A 16,532-nucleotide genomic window follows, 5' to 3' on the forward strand; every position below is an offset into this window, starting at 1 on the left:
GAACATAGCCATCCATTGTTGTTATTTACTATACTCTTCAACCCTTTGAGATCTCAGCTTCCTTACTAATGAGGTAGGGAGACTAGGGCAGGAGGTAAACCCCAGAACATTCATGCAGTGAACATTTGAGAGCCTCCTGGGTGTCAGGTGCTGTATGGGAAAATTAAAAACTAGGTTCTTGCCCTCAAAACTGGCACTGTTGGCCATGTGTATGGGAGAAGGAGGAGGAGAAAGTGTGAGTTCTAACAGCATGTGAAAGCCCCCCTGTTGGAGGTGGAGTGTGGGTCATAAAAGGTGCCACATGAAAGATGGCATATAAGCTTGGAGAACAGGCGGAAATGTTGGGTAAGTGTTGCCCAGAAGGAGAGAGAGAGAGAGAGAGAGAGAGAGAGAGAGAGAGAGAGAGAGAGAGAGAGAGAGAGAGAGAGAGCTAGCTGTTGTCATGAACCCTGATTCCCGTCCTTAATTCCATCAGTGGTTTCTACTTCACTCCCAAGGAGGAAAAAGTATTTTAGGATATCCTGGTCCTTTCTACTACCTGTACATACTCCTTTCTCAGAAGAGGAATGTGATTTGCCTAATCAGTCAGATTTGGAAAAGGACTCTGGGCCTGCACGTTCACCCTTTCTTGCCTTTCTCTGGGCTCATTCTCTCCCACTGCTGCTGTGCTATAGTTAGCAAACCTGGGTGCTACTCTTGAGACTTTCTGAGCTTGGTGGAGGTTGGGAGGCCAATGGCAGGTAGTTACCTGACTGTGGCAGACTACCTGTTGTCTGCGAGAACACCTGTTCCCCACTTCATTCTTAGTACCAGAATGCCAGTCTTGAGGTGGGAATATTATGGATCAGACTAAAACTACTTCTTAGCCTCTCTCAAAGCTAACTGTGACCTGATAAAGGTTCTGGCCAATCACATGATCAAGGGAACTTCCGGGAAGTTTCCTTACAGCTTTTGTTCTGATTCTGGGACTGCAAATGAAATAACTGGAGCACTGGTAACTGTCTTGGACCCAGAGGTAACTTCAAGGATGGAATCCAAGTGCTAAGTATAAAAAGGCAGAAATATTTCACTGCATAGGTCCTTGATAACATTGTAGAGTTATGTTTCAACTCTGAAATGCCTACATTTTTATAATTTAAATCACTGTATTGTTAGAATTTTCAGTTCAGCTTCAACAAATCCAATGGATTGGTAATCAGTTGGGTAACAATTTGTTTTATAAGATCATAATCCTGACATTACTGTTTCTATATCTAGCTTTTCTAGGAAAACAAATAAACAAAAAGAACCAAGGACCAAAGCTTGCTTAGAGATTAGAGAATAGTAAGGAGTTGGGTGTTATGTGGAGTCAAGGACGCTGTGAGGAAGACTAGCTTACAAAGAACTCTGTGTTAAACTGCCGACTTTTGACTTTAGCCTGTAACAATAGAGAACCAGCAAGGGAGGTTTCTGGTTTGTTTTAAGGAGTGTTATTTGGCTTTTCTAAAGACCCCTGATAGAAATATGAGCTGATAAGATGCTGAAAGTATGAATAAGATGCCGAAAATAAGAAGCAAAGTGGAGAAGTACTTAGTCACTCAGGCCTGGGTGAGGTTGTGTGACAGGCAGAGGTGATGAGCTGGGTGATCCAGGAGCATGCCTGGCCCCAAGGACACCATGGGCTGATCTGCCTGCTCCAGACTCCAGGTCACAGTGTAAGAAAAATAAATCCCTGGCTCCTTATAGTGCCATTACTTGGATTTTCTTTTATAAGCAGCTGTACTCAATCCCTACCTGATGCAGGTGAATGGTGACACTATGATTTCAAATAAGGAATATCTGAGGACAGTTAGGTTTGGACAAAGGCAAGATGGTTGCCAGAGTTAGAAAGAAGTGAACAGGTTCAGGAGACTCTAATCTCAGGAGTCAAATTTCCAAGCTAGGGAAGCCCAAGTGTAAGAAAAATTAACCACCAGAGATAGAGTTAAACTGTTCTTATTCAATGGCAGCATCAGCACATGAAACTAAAATACATGTATGACAACAGAAACTACATCTTAGATTAAAACTTGGTAAAAGAAACACATTGAAAAAAGACACCATTAAAAAAAATATGTTCTAAGTCAATATTCTTTTGATTTAGAATTGGAAAACTTTCTTCTTTCCTCCTCCTCCTCCTCTTCCTCCTCCTCCTCCTCCTCCTCCTCCTCCTTTTCTTCTTTATTTCTTCTGCAACTGGGTGTCACTATCTAGTTTTATACTGTGTGTCATAATGTAAGGTATAAAATTCAGTCTAGATTCCTTTCACAGTGAATAATGTTGAGTTTTAGTTATTTGCATAATGAAAAATGTAGGTACTTCTAAAAGGGGATGGAATCTTGGTATGATGTTTTTATTTTTAGTGTAAATACATATTTGTAAAGTCCTGATACTCCAATAGTGGTGGCTTGGTTTTCTGTACTAATGCAGATGAAATCGTCTATCTATAGCTCTTACTTCACATTCAGTGTTAATGTAGAAAAGCAAGCTAAACAATGTTGGCTTATAGTCATAAAGTGTGAAATCAGAGGATGGTTTTTGGAATATACTCTTCACGATTTAGGCCTCTAGTTCTTATGGTTACTTGCATTTTTGGAAGCTAATTTTAGTATAGGAAAGACAGCTAGATAATTCTTGGGCAAATTGTTTTCCCAAAGATGCATTTTTATTAAGAACGAGAAAATCGGATCTTACATTTGTGTAACTATTTGTAATTGTCCTTGCCAAGAAATAAATATTCAGCATTTAGATGAGCTCTGCTATTCAAATGGCAGAGCAAAGATCATTCTACCTCCTTTTGGAAATCACCTCAAAATAAATAGAGCTGACAAATAATTGAATCCATATTCTATGTTCAACACAATAAGAACATTTCTCATAATACATAAGAAACCATAATACATAAGAAAAGTGGCCAAATGTAGTGAGTCACTGGGGAGAAGTGCTGGGGCGGTGGTGGCAGGAAGCTGAGAGATGACACGGGTGGGTCAGAGATTGCAGAGGGGGCCCAGCCAGAGGCCACAACACCAGGCCAACAGCAACCCGTGGATTGGGACACTAGAGTGTATCACATGGACTGGTGGCAGGAAGTGCCCTCGACCCCATTCGACACCAGGCTCAAGTCAGGGAGGTGGGCTGAGAGGCAGCACCTTCACACAAGCTGCAACCTTCAGGAAATGATCTGCCAGGCGGCAGTTAGGAGTCCTGCCCTGTGAGCCACATCAGCACCGCTTGCTCCCAGCTGCAGAGGGGCTCATTCACAAGTGCCACACCGTGAAATGCCAAGCTTTGCTAGCCTGGAGCACGACCTGGCCTCCTCTTCCTCAGAACCTCCACCAAGCTTCAGCTGAGGAGGAACTCACTGGATAAAATGATGGGCAGAAATGAAAAATCACTGTCATATGAGGTATGCCAAGTTAACATCAAACAGTTAGAATGCTCAAGAGAAAAAGCCTGGCATGGAACAAATGATAAATATGACCAAATAGATCACCACCAAATTAAAAAAAAATACAAAGCAAGTCCATCATTCTACAGAACAATGGATCAAAGCAGAAATATAAGAGCTCAGGGGAAATTGTGCAAGAGAAAATGATAAAAAGAGATAAAACATGAGCATGTAGAGATCAGAGAGTAAGTGGAAGGAAAAATAAATCCCAGCATCTGGGCTGTTCTCTGTGTGCAGCAGGCTTATCCTTAACTATGTTTAGAGAAAGTTGGGCTCCAGCTGTACAAGTTGGCATCTTTTATCTTCTTTTGTCAACTGTATGGAAACTACAAGGAGGTATGGAAACAAATTAATTATGCACCCAATTCAAGTCAGAAAAGGAACAAAATTGAAGAGAAACGGAATGAAATTTAAATTAAAAGCAAACTTTTATGTAAAAAAGACCCAGAAAGGAACTAATAAATAAATGCAACTGTCAATATTCTAGAAAAAAATGCCAAATAAGACAAATGATTCCTAATCTAATCATGGAAACCATAAAAACACAAATACACCAATTAAGAACAATACTGGGGATACAATTTTAGAAACTGAGAAAATAAAAGGAATTAATATATTACTTATTTGTAACTACATCTGAAAATCTGGATAAAATAGTTGTTGTAATTCTTTTTCCCCCTGAGAAAATACAAATGCTCAAAATGAATTCAAAAGAGAGAAAAATCAGACAGTACCATGACACTTGAGTAGCACCAAGGATTAGAGCTACACTGTCTATGAGAACAGCACAGTCAAGGTTTCTCAGTCTCCTGCTGCTGACCTTTGCTATATATCCAGGTACAGCAATCGTGGATTTCTCAAAGAAGGAGTACTTAACACATAAAGAGCCCAAAACACAAGGTTTGGATAAGGCAGCAGAGCAGGAGACGTAGAAGGGAGCTAGAGAACGGGGAATGGAAGCTCTCCAGAGGCAGACTGGGGAAAGTCTGCATCCTAGAACTACACAATATATCATTGAGGGTCATCCACGGTGGGACTTCCTTAAACATATTCCTTCTTTCCCCACCAGCTCTGATCAATCCAACCTACTTTCCTTTTCATTAACTAAGTAATGTTTAGTGCTGTTGCTCTTTGTTTTTAATTTGTTAACCATCTGGCCCTTCAGCTGGGTAACCTCTTCTATGAGAACAAAGACCCTGGCCCTGTTGTCCTACAGTGTGTACACATTATACATTGACCTTATATTGTGCCACTCATTACATACTCATTGAATGAATGAAGTGTGACATGCTGGAGAAGCAGTGGAGAACAATAAGGAACATCGCTGCAAAGACATGGATTCTGGGCCCAAGGAGGAAGATGTGCCTCAGGAAGGTGCAATGGGACAGTGATAGTGACTTACAGGGAGCAGTGAGGATGTAAAAGGTCTTCCTGGGAAGAACAGAGAGCCTGCTGAGAGGTCAGGGGCCCTCTCCATTCAATAGGAGGGAAAAAAGCACACTTTCATGCCTTGCTTGCAAAAAGTCAACCACCACAATCTGGAGAGACCTCATTTAACCCTTCATTTCACTTTCATCACAAGAAAGAAAATAAAATCCAGATTCTGAGAACTTGGTAAGCAGTAAGCTAAAAGTGAATGACAGATGTGATACGCACCCCCCAAAACCCTTATGTGGAGGTAGGCCACCTGGACAGGCTCTACTAGCATCACTGAAGAAGGTTTGCCGGGCCCTGGGCTGTCCGACTTGTACGACTCTGCTTTCTGAGTGCTACACTTTACCAAGTATAGAGACTTGAACATAATCAGAAGAATATACCGCAGGATGATAAAGATACTGAAAAGTAGGTTAGGCAAGGAATAGTTAAAGGACTGGAGGCTATTTTGCTTGGTGATGGAAAGACTCAAAAGAGAAGTGATAGCAATCTTCAAGTACCCGAAGGGCTGTCAAGTGGAAGAGGCTTTAGTCTCCTTCTGAATCATCTTGAAGGCAGAACCCAGACTAATAGGCAGAAGCCAGGGACAGATGGATTTCAGCTCAATACAAGCAAGGACCTTTGAGCTGTCAGAGCTGTGTGGGGATGGGAGGGCTGTGGCAGGAACTTGTCACCTGGCACTCGAGGTCATGCCACCTGCTGGCCTACAGCAAGGCTGTACACAACACCAGGAGCTCCACTGGACATCAGCCTAGTTGACTCTAAATCCTCTCTTAACACTGAACCTGCCGTATCAATGCCAGCCTTTAACCTCAAAGCCTTTGTCTGAGAATCACCTGAGTTTAGTGATCTGTGAGTGCTCAGTAGATTCCAAGTGTTCTACAAACATAAGGTGCAGCTACAATTTTTTTCAGTATCTTGGAGGACTTCAATTCCACTCTGATCATTATTATCTCTACTTATCCCTTAGCTCCTTCAACCTCATAAAGAGTTCTAATTTGTCAATGCCAAATTTACTACTATTATAACCACTATTCAAATTTTTGAAATGATTCATAAATAATAAATGTTTCTTCATCTTTCACTAATAAGAGACAGGCCCTGTATTTAGTATGCTGATCACGGTCCTCTTCCTAAGGAGAAAGGACTGGAATAACTTTAGTTCTTACATCTCACATGATGGGATGAAACTTACTAATGTCAACAGATTCCTTACAAAAATGTCTTCATATTAATAAATCAACAAAAACCAAACACATTCATCAATGAATCCCAGGCTCTATTCTAATAGAAATTGACTTGTGTCTTTTACCTAGTGTTCTTTGGTGGCCCATCAATTTTCAGGCAATGAGAATGTCTGTTATTGAGTACCAACAGGAGAGTTGGGACCTTTATTTGATATCCTAAAAGGTCCATCAGATCCAAATTCACCCCGTTTTTTTTTTTTTTTTTCAAAAGAAACTAACTTTATTTTTAGAACCACACACGACAAACAAAATAGCCTCTCAGGAAAAACCCTCAGAGCCTCAACTGCCACCACCGGCTTTCCCCAAGCCTCTCTCTCCCACACCAGCTTCTCTCCACCTCCCACAATCCTCCTGCTCTTGAGGCCGATTGGCTGGGTCACGTGGGCGGAGCCAAAAAAGTCCCCCAATGAGCAGCTCCGTGGTCTGAAAGGGCAGGGAAACAGCCCAATGAGCATCACCGCAGAGGAGCCAATCAGCTAGATGTTGCTGGGGCCGAGGAGCCAATCAGCTAGATGTTGCTGGGGCCGCTGTGAGCCAATCATCAGCCAGCAGCTGGAAGTTTGCTGGCAGCTGGAAGTTTGCTGGGGCCCCTTTGGCTGTGGCTCTCAACAGTCTGTTATTGAGTGACATAACTAACTTGTCACAAGGTGTTATGACTTGGAAAAAATTAATTGCCAAATAAATGAAAGCCTCAATTCTATTTTAGGTGTTCGATATATTTTCTCTACCAAACTCCAATAGGCAGCAACTTGACAACTTTGAAATATTGTTTCCTTTCCATTTTTTTTTTTCACCCATCAAAGAACTTAACAGAGAACAACACAACAAAGGTAGGGTGAGAGAAAAATGCTGGGAAAACCAGGACAAGAGCAAACCAGACACAGACTTTGCTTAAAGTACAGCTAACCAAGCTGTAAAGCCACCCACATGCCTGAACATGTGTTCTCCAAGCTGTTTGTTTGTTGATGCATTTTACTCTTTGACTGACAGTTAAGATGACATCTGTGAAGAAAAATTTACTACATACTTTCATGTACTGTCATTACAACTCTCTAATGTTGAGTACTCAGGGAAAACCTTACAAGTTTCTATTTAAAGCTGAGAATAGGTCAGAATAAATGGTGTCACAAATCATTGGCTGATCTTTTATGCATAGTGTCAGAACCCCCCAATCCATCTTTGTGGAAAGCTTGCTAAAAAAATGAGATAATGGGGTTGTCTTTAGGGAACCACTCCATTGTATGGTTTTGCCTCACATCAACCAGGAAAAGATCTGCATTGAACATTTGGCCATGAGAAGATCTAATGGAGGTCTATTAGTGTTTGATAAATGTTCATAACTTGTCAGCACTGAGGAGGAGGAAATGCAAGGCCAAACGGGTGGAGGTTTTCAATGTGTTCATGTGGTGCCTCTGAGACAGACTCAGGTTGAACAAAGCTGTAGAGCAGAGGGTGGATCTTTGAAAACACATATGGTTCCCCAGTGACAAATCCTCTGTTCCACAATGCAGGGCATACCTTGATTCCCATAGCTGGCCTCTATTCCAGACCCATCCCACGAGTCCACGGCACTGTCCACGCTGGGCACCGCGGTGGTGTACATGTCAGAGAGTTTGCTGGGCTTTTGCATTGAAGAGGAGTCCTCCTCCACATCTCCCAGGTCACTCAAGTGGCTGGGAATGGTGAACTTCTTGGGACTGGATGCTGACTGGGCTTTATAGACAGGAAAGAAGGTCAAGGGTCAGAGCAAATTTAAATGAAAAAGATCCGTAAATACTCTGCCACTGGAGAGTCATTTCCTTAGAAACACACATGTAGACATTGGCACATTCTTTTAGGGAAGGAAACACACTGGAGATCCTTAATTGAGGCTCTCGACCCACTCACCATCTGTTTGTTTTTTAATTTTCAAGGTGACAGTCTCTCCTGCCATCTGTAGCAAATGGATGGCTTCACTCAGAGGCTTCCCTTTCAAGCTGCTGCTGTTGATGGCGAGGATCCTGTCTCCTATGTGGATTGCACCAGTTCTGAAACATCAAACAGTAACAGGGAAGGTAGAAATAATCCCTGCATACTTTATCTATTTGCAACAATAAAAACTTGACAAGGGTCTCCAGAGGTCACTCCTTACTTTTTCCTGGGTAATGTTATAAGATAACTGCATCTGCTGTGAACTACTTTATAGTTTCAAATAAAATCAGTAAAATTATTTTAATTATTTTGAAAATGGACTTGGATAATTTTTAAACTCTAAGAAAGCTGGGTCATTTAATATCCCATTAGAAGGCCCCTCCCTCCCAAGATTTATGTTGGACAATCAGTGTGGTGATGTGTGACATGGGACATTCTTTTTTTTTTTTTTTTTTTGGTATTGGGGATTGAACTCAGGGGCACTTGACCACTGAGCCACATCCCCAGCCCTATTTTGTATTTTATTTAGAGACAGAGTCTCACTGAGTTGTCTAGCCCTTGCTTTTGCTGAGGCTGGCTTTGAACTTGCAATCCTCCTGCCTTGGCCTCCTGAGCCGCTGGGATTACAGGTGTGAGCCACCATGCCTGGCTGCATGGAACATTTTTTATACAGATTTTAAGTGTTTATTAATTCATAAGAAGTGATGTTCAGGGAGATGGGGACATACACCAGACCCTGGCGCAGCAGAGCTTCCCCTGTCAACGATTCTAAAGGTTGCAAAAGGCTAAATTGCAAGGATCAATTAGTGCTATGTTTAAATCTGTCTCTGCCACCTGCCAGCAGGGTCACCTCCAGTGTGACATGGTATCTTATGTTAACCTCTCTGGGCCCCAGTTTTCCATCACTATGATGGGGACAATCATTTCACAAGGAAACCCTGAGGATTAAATAGGAAGAAATGTCAAGGCTTGAGTATACTGCTTGAGATGTACACTAAGAAAATAAATTATTGGCAACAAACTAATAAACTTAGATCTTTTCTCTTCCCATCCACATCCAATTCTGAACTAGTAAATTGGCATTTACAATTCTGATGTGCATCACATCTGTCTTCATGGGAAGCTCTGGGTGGGGAAGGAATAAACTCTCAGCAGAGAAGTTCTGGGACGGTATAAAAACTCAGCTCTTTACTCTGGGATGAAGGTTGGAGAGTCTGAATTCCATGGGCCAGCCTCTGGTTGGACTGGCTCACTCTAAATACAGTGAGTGAAGGAATTACCCAACTCATAGAGCTGCTGGTGGTTGGTGTTCTGGGCATAGCTCGCTTCCAGGACAGTGGCAGAGGTGCTGGGCAGCAGCAACTGGGGCAACAGAGGTGACACGGGGCATACGGGCTAGGAGGGGGTACTTAAGTCTACTACTGCATCTAGTCTTAAGGATTTTTTTTTTTCCCCCGGGAGTGGGGGAGGCAGGAGAAAAAGCTCTCTCGTAAAGAGTTTTAGTTTATAAAAGACCTAGGTCATAAACCATAAACTTTTCACTGTATCAGATAAATATCAGTCTTTTCTTTGTTGGCTCCCTAACAGAGTTCTGAAGGACAGGAGGCCACCTGGCAATACTGGGTTTCATCTGGATTAATATCAGAATATCAAATTCTATCAGAGTAACCCTTCATGAGCTGGGTCAGTATCCTCATCCTTCAGATGAAGATGTTGGACAAGCTGATCTCTAAGGTATCTGAAGCTCCAAAATTACATGATGTTGTTTTGATTTTGCAAGCCAGTGTCTTCGAGTGTCAGCATGAACACTGTGTGCATTCTTGAGCTGGGTCCCTGAAGAACAGAACTAGTTATAGGGTTTGTTCTATGCCCAACAACACATCTCAGAAAGAAATGTGGTTCAGGAGAGGATAGAGAGCAGGTGGGGTGTGTGCATCATTGGCAAAGGAATAGGTGGACATTCCACACTATAGGATGCTGTTCAGATGGGTCACTACACTTTGTTCCCATAATCTTAGAAGATGAAGCCTGTTTCATTCTCTCTGGAAAACGTGGCAGCTAGGCACAGACCCTGTCAGGGAACAGAGGCTCAGCAAAGGTTTGCAGAATTGAATTGGACAAGCCTTTTAACCTCCCTGAACTTGAGTCTCTTCAAAATGAACACAACATAAATCTACTGTGGTCAGTTGATACATTTCTGTAGATTGATATCAATGCTAAGCCCATGACATCATTTACTGCCGGCAAAATGCCCCTGAAAGTCAAGTCAGAGATCTTCCTGAGAGTTCTCCAGCTCTGAAATCAATCCTCTGTGCAGATTTAAAAGTCAACAGATAAACAAACAGGAGAGGGGAGCATGTTTTTGTGTGGCTGGGAGGAAGGAAGACCCTCTCAGATGCAGGTAATTATAGCAGTTCTTTCAAATTTTACCTTTCAGCTAATCCCCCTTTAGTGAGGCTTGAAATGATTATAGGATCAAATGGCTCTTCAGTTCCTGAAATTGTGATGCCAAGGGGCCCCCCGTAGCGCTTCAGCTCCACAGTGTAAATAATTGCTCCGGAACTTTCTTGCTCATCTGCAATAAATGCCAAGAAGTCATAATTGGTTTCTTTGGAAAAAGCAAAATAATAAGACACACATTCATATGTAAGGTAGGAAATTCAAAACATCACCATCAAAGCATTATGTCTCAGAAAATAATGATTTTAGGAAGTAGCATTTTCTTAATAGGATTTTACATTGTAATATACAGACACAGTCGTCGTCAGTGCCAGCAAAGGGGAATACTGCCTATCAATTTGTGTTTTCAAACTGTGAGTGATTCATCCACCTGGGGCTGCAGGACTTTCAGGCACAGTGCTGGGGTAGCATTTTGTTAAGCATGTGCTAAATACCTGTGGAATAAACATCTGGCTGATGTTTATGGGAGGAGAGAGTTACTCTGTCACAGAGAAGAGCTTGGGCTATGGAATTTGCATTTTCAAGCTTTACAAGTAAAGTAACTCTCTTTTTGAGGGCGGGTACTGAGGGTTGAATTCAGGGGCACTTGAGCACTGAGCCACCTCCCTATCCCTATTTTGTATTTTATTTAGAGACAGGGTCTCACTGAGTTGCTTAGTGCCTCGATTTTGCTCTGGCTGGCTTTGAACTTGGGATCCTCCCGCCTCTCACCCTCTCAAACTGCTGGGATTACAGGCATGTACCACCGTACCCTGCTACAAGTAAACTAATTTTCAATGCATGAAAACTTAGGGTTGGATCATGTGATAAGACATGGTTAAGTGAGACTTAGGTTAACCTGAAGGAAATTTAGAATTTCTTACATATCCTTCCTGACAGTGTCTTGAAATGTGAGTCTTATGGATGAATTCATGGGTATTAAAACAGAGGCTTGAATGATCTTTTGCTCTTGAGAGTAAGAACTGTCCTAAGCTATGTTTCAGGAACTCGTGCCAGGCTGCCACATTGTCCCATGCTAATTTTGGTTATTTAGTGTTAGCATAAATGAAGACATTTCTGAATGTGGTCTACCTCAAGCATTGGCCAGAAAGATGTCACAGGCCACCCACTATAGGTGGGTGCTGTGGCTGTGTCCCAGTTGCATTATGAAGTCTCAGAATTCAAAGGATTTTATTTGCTTGTGACATGCTTAAAGTTCCTGAGCATTTCTTGTTTTATTCCTTGGGGCCAGGAACTGTGAATGGTTAAGGAGCTGTTTCATTTTGTACCTAAGGATACAATGAAATGGTCCAGTAGCTATTTTAACCAAACAGCTTTTACAGTCCAACTGTATCATAGTAAAGCATTAACACAGCCACATTTTTGCAGTGAGCAGCTGTTCATTTACGATATGAAACCCTTAAAGAAGGAGGAAAAAAAAAAGCTTGAGTTAACAATTCAATTATCTGTGTGTGCAGTGAAGAATTAGGGTGATCATAAATGAAAGTTCCAGAGAGTAATGTGGGAAACAATATGCCCTCTCCTGGCAACATTTACTTTACCTCTGGCCCTACACTGGGAGTTCTGGGGTGTGACCATTACCTCCACTTCCTGAGTGCTCTACTCCTGTAAATTCATATGTTCACAATTGAAGACCATCTACACACACTGCAATGATCAAATCAACATTCCCTCTTAGGGCATTGCAAATCTATAATAGTTGACCTAAATTTATATCAGCAGTGAGAATCTTCCATATAAAGCTTAATAAGATTCACAAATTTTTTCCATGCTTAAGTTGTGGCCAAAAAGCTGGTCATGATCTACAAAGCCTCCAGAGGTAGTGTCAGGGTGCAGGGTCATCAAATCAGGGACAGAGATCAAGATCTATATTTTTCTACAGTATATTTTTTTACCTTTCAGAGCTGGTTTTGATCTACATCAATGGGTTGTTACTGAATAGATTGCATGTACTTTACAGCCTGCATCAAGTATATTATAAGTATATTTAGATAAATTCTGGCATAGTTAAGTATTATTTACTGCAGGGGGCACTCTCTCAAGGTGGCTGGATATAACACTGGAAAGACTTGGTCCTTGAGTGCATACTACATAGGGAAGCATGAACACAAGCTTGTTGGTGGGCCCCAGGCATTCTGTATTTGGGCATCGGCTTTTTATGGGATTTGGGGGGAATGACACTTTCCCAATACCTGGAGTCTCAGGACCTTGTGAGAAATTTCAGTTGAAACTTCAGTCAGGTGAAAACAAACACTGACTCTGTGTGCAGGTGACTTAGGGACAGTTCCACTCTCTGGGAGATGGGGAAGAGCCAGTTCTAGTTAGCTAATCCTTCAGGCAACCAGAGTGAGCACTGTTATTTGTGGGCAATTCTGTACCTTGCATCACAAAGATGACAAATATAACATCAGAAGTGGAGCAGAGGGGTTTAGGAAAGTCCTTTTCAGGTCACCTTATGTAGGGATTTTTTTCATAGGCATTTGAGGCATCACTATAACTCTTATAGCAATAATTAGGGAGCTCAGTGAGTTCAGATAGCGATGGAGATGCAAGTCTATATGTACTCTATAATGTACATATATGTGAAAATCTGAATCACATTTCTGGAAAACATGAACATTAAGTGAACATCTGATTAAGAATTATTGCTAATACTTTGAAATATGATGATGTTAGTTATGTATTTAAAAGAGCATCTTTCAGGGATACATTAGTACCATTGACAAGAAGAAATGAAAGGGTAACTGGAATTTCATAACCCAGGGTGTGGGAGGGATGGAAAAACTAGATTGGGATTACAGATGAAGCAAGACTGGTCAACGGTTAATAATTGTTGTTACCTGGTACTTTATTGCACTATTTTCCTCTATTTTTGTATACGCTTGAAATTTTGTAAGTTTTCTTTTTTAAAAAAGAAAGTAATCTTAGTTCTCTTGGAAAACCCCATGTGATACCATGAGTAAACAAGTATTTAATTAGTCTGGCTTTCTTCTTTCTTTTTTCATCAGTGATGGGTGGTGGTGGCTGCCCACACATGGTCTTATCTGGACCACTGGCCCATCTGGTCACAAGGCAAGGTTCCCAGGCCTCCCACTGTCATGTTCTCTCCAGGAGGCCCTGTGTGGCTCTGCCCAGGGTTTCTCAGTGGTTGTCTTGCTTGAGTTCCAGCTTTTACTCTCTCCTCACATCTATTTTCACGAGTGCTGCTGACCCATAATTCCTTCCCTTTTCTTCCCAGAATATTTTAAAAACATAAACCTGGGTAGGTAACTCTTTTACTTGAAGCTTTTCACTGGTTCTTTGACTCCTTATGAATAAAGTGCAACCCTTTTGAAGGGACTGAGGGGGACCTTCAGTCTCTCCAGAGGGTCACACCATCCACACTCCCCAGTCTAACCTCCTAATTCACTTCTTGCAGAATCACTGCCTTTCCTTAAAAGACGCTCTTTCCTATATTTTTTATTGGTGCTTTATAGTCGTACATAATGGTGGGATTTGTTGTTACATATTGGCATATGCACACAATTTATATCAATAGAGTTTGGTCAATATCATTCCCCAGTACTTCTGCTTTCTAAACTTCCTGCCTCTCACCCTACTGGTCCCTTTCCTCTACTGATCTCCCTCTGATTTTCATGAGGTCAAACCTCCAACCTTTCTTTTCCTTTTTTTCTCTCTAGCTTTCACATATGAGAGAAAATATATGAACTTTGACTTTCTGAGTTTGGCTTATTTCATTTAACATAATGTTCTCAAGTTTCATCCATTTTCCTGCAAATGACATAATTTCATTCTTCTTTATGGCTCAATAAATGTGTATATATACCGCATTTTCTTTATCCATTCATCCATTGAGGGACACTTAGGCTACTTCTATGATTTGGCTATTATAAATTGTGCTGCCATAAACATGGGTATGCATGTATCACTGTATTATGATGAATTCAATTCTTCAGGATAAATAATGAGGAGTGATATTGCTGGGTTTCACGGTGGTTCCATGCCTAGTCTTTCGAGTAACCTCCATACTGATTTCCATAGTGGTTATACTCATTTGCAATCCCACCAACAGTGTAAAAGTGTTCCTTTTCTTTACTTCCTGTCCAGCATTTATTGTAGTTTGCATTCTTGATGGCTGTGAAAGGCACCTTTCTAACATTGTCAGTCTGCACACGTTATTCCCTGTGCACAGGCATCCTTCTTCCATCTGTTCTGGATAATTTCTTCTACTTCAAGACTGAGTGCAGATGTCTTATCTTTCAGGGAGCCTATCTGGCCCCACCGGTCCTCTCTAGGGGCCGTTCCTATGACACCTCACAACTCCAATGCATTCTTCTTGTGCTTTTCAACTTTTTATTTTCATTCTTTCCTCCAAGGAGAAAAAAATTAATTCCCTTGAATGAGAGAAATTAAATAATAAGGAATAAAACTCAGTCAGGTAAGGTTGAGCTTCAGAGAGCCTCAAACTATTGTCATGATTGTAGTATCTAAGATTCTTTGCTCCTTCAGAACCAATTTTTGTCCTCATCAATAATGTATGTTCTAGCATGTACTTTTCATTCTACATCTTAATTGATCTCTTTCTTTGTTTCCTTCCTTACGATAGGATCATCTTGAAAATATAGGTTTTTATCTTCATATCCCCCACCATGTCTGGCACTAGGGAGAATTCAGTAAATGCTTAAAAGGAGCAAAAGTGTAGATGAATCCAGCATTCAGACTGGTTCCTAGGAAGAGAACTCTAGGAGACCCTGAGTCAGCACCCTTGCTGTGCCAAGGTCTACCTTCCTTCTCCAAGGCAGGTAACACAAAGCCAATCTGGCTCTTGCAACTCTTGTGAAACTAAGACCTGGACTATCACCCGAGGACCAGCAAACCTAGAACTCCCTCCTGCCCCAGTTCCAAGAGTGCAGAGTCAGCTCCAGGCTGAACCTCCAGTTCCATCTGCCTTCTTGGGCTCTAGCCCAACTGGCATCTGAAAGGCCTTGCGCTCAGGAGGAGAGTACTAACTGCAGTTTAGAAGGCTAAGCTCAGACCATTTTGGAGGTGGAAACACTCCAAGGTCCTCTCTCCTTGAGTCCGCTGCAGCTTAAAAGCTTAGAAAGAAGCCGTTAGAGCATTCAGCCAGAAGAGAAACTTTCTGAGAAGGAAAAAGGCAGAATTACCAGTAAGTTTTAACGTGAGCCTAAACAGATGTTAATGATATTATAACGCAGCTTTTATATCACAACAGAAGGTTTACAACTATTAGTGAAATACAGGAAAGAAGGCCAGCCTACTTGTTTGTTCTGCTCAGCTCTAGTTAAGAAAATTAATGGGACCACAGAACAGATGCAAAATTGCTGCATTACTTATCTACGATGTTGTTTTCAGGCTTCTTGAGCACTGCCTGTTTAACAAAATGAACACTCTCTGGCTAGGATCCACAATGGCAGCTGCTTCTATGGCCAAACAGGAGGCTTGGATTCGGGAGAGAGTCTTTGGAAGGCAGACGTGTGCAGGTCAATCAAAGTTCACTTCAACTAAACATAATGGCTCTAAAAAAAGGATGAATTTTTTTTTGAGTGTGGCTAAATTTCTTGGAGTTGGGTAAGCCTGAGAAACCGTTAAGAGAAGCACTCTCTACAGCTTCCTTCCTGTCACAGGGTCATTTCACCTGGTCATGTCAAAGTAATGAATCAGAAGAGTTCCAAGGAGTTGTGGAGTGTTTAAGAGTGAAATTCAAACTTCTTTATGTGAGGGATAATTTCTAAGTCTCAAAGGTAGGACCCTTTGCGACAGCCCTTCTCAAAAGGTCCTGGGACCAACAGTTCTGGCATCATCTGGGAACTTGCTAGAAATGCAAATTCCCAGTCTGCTCCCAAATGGGTAGGAATCAGAAACTTTGTGGAAAGGGCCTACTCTTCTGTTTTCTTTTCTTTTTTTTTTTTTCCTTTTGATACCAGGGACTGAACCTCTGGGCACTTGACCACTGAGCAACATTCCCATCCCTTTCTTTTATTTTATTTAGAGAA

The 16,532-nt window shown here is 41.6% G+C and overlaps 1 protein-coding gene across 16 annotated transcripts in view; it reads right to left on the reverse strand.

Annotated features, from left to right (window-relative positions):
• The window catches only part of Grip1 (glutamate receptor interacting protein 1), a 645,398-nt gene that overhangs the window by 30,858 nt on the left and 598,008 nt on the right, over nucleotides 1-16,532 (reverse strand). For all 16 annotated transcript variants that reach the window (XM_058574656.1, XM_046430647.2, XM_058574652.1 and 13 more), the window contains 3 exons: nucleotides 10,489-10,633; nucleotides 8,035-8,174; nucleotides 7,666-7,860 (listed from right to left, as the gene is read on the reverse strand). In XM_058574656.1, the coding sequence (XP_058430639.1) occupies nucleotides 7,666-7,860; nucleotides 8,035-8,174; nucleotides 10,489-10,633 (480 nt within the window). The remainder of the gene's footprint in view (nucleotides 1-7,665; nucleotides 7,861-8,034; nucleotides 8,175-10,488; nucleotides 10,634-16,532) is intronic.

This window comes from Marmota monax, unplaced genomic scaffold (genome assembly GCF_021218885.2).
Source record: "Marmota monax isolate L192 unplaced genomic scaffold, Marmota_monax_Labrador192_F-V1.1 WCK01_AAM20220418_F8-fsc00056, whole genome shotgun sequence".
Taxonomy (NCBI): Eukaryota; Metazoa; Chordata; class Mammalia; order Rodentia; family Sciuridae; genus Marmota; species Marmota monax.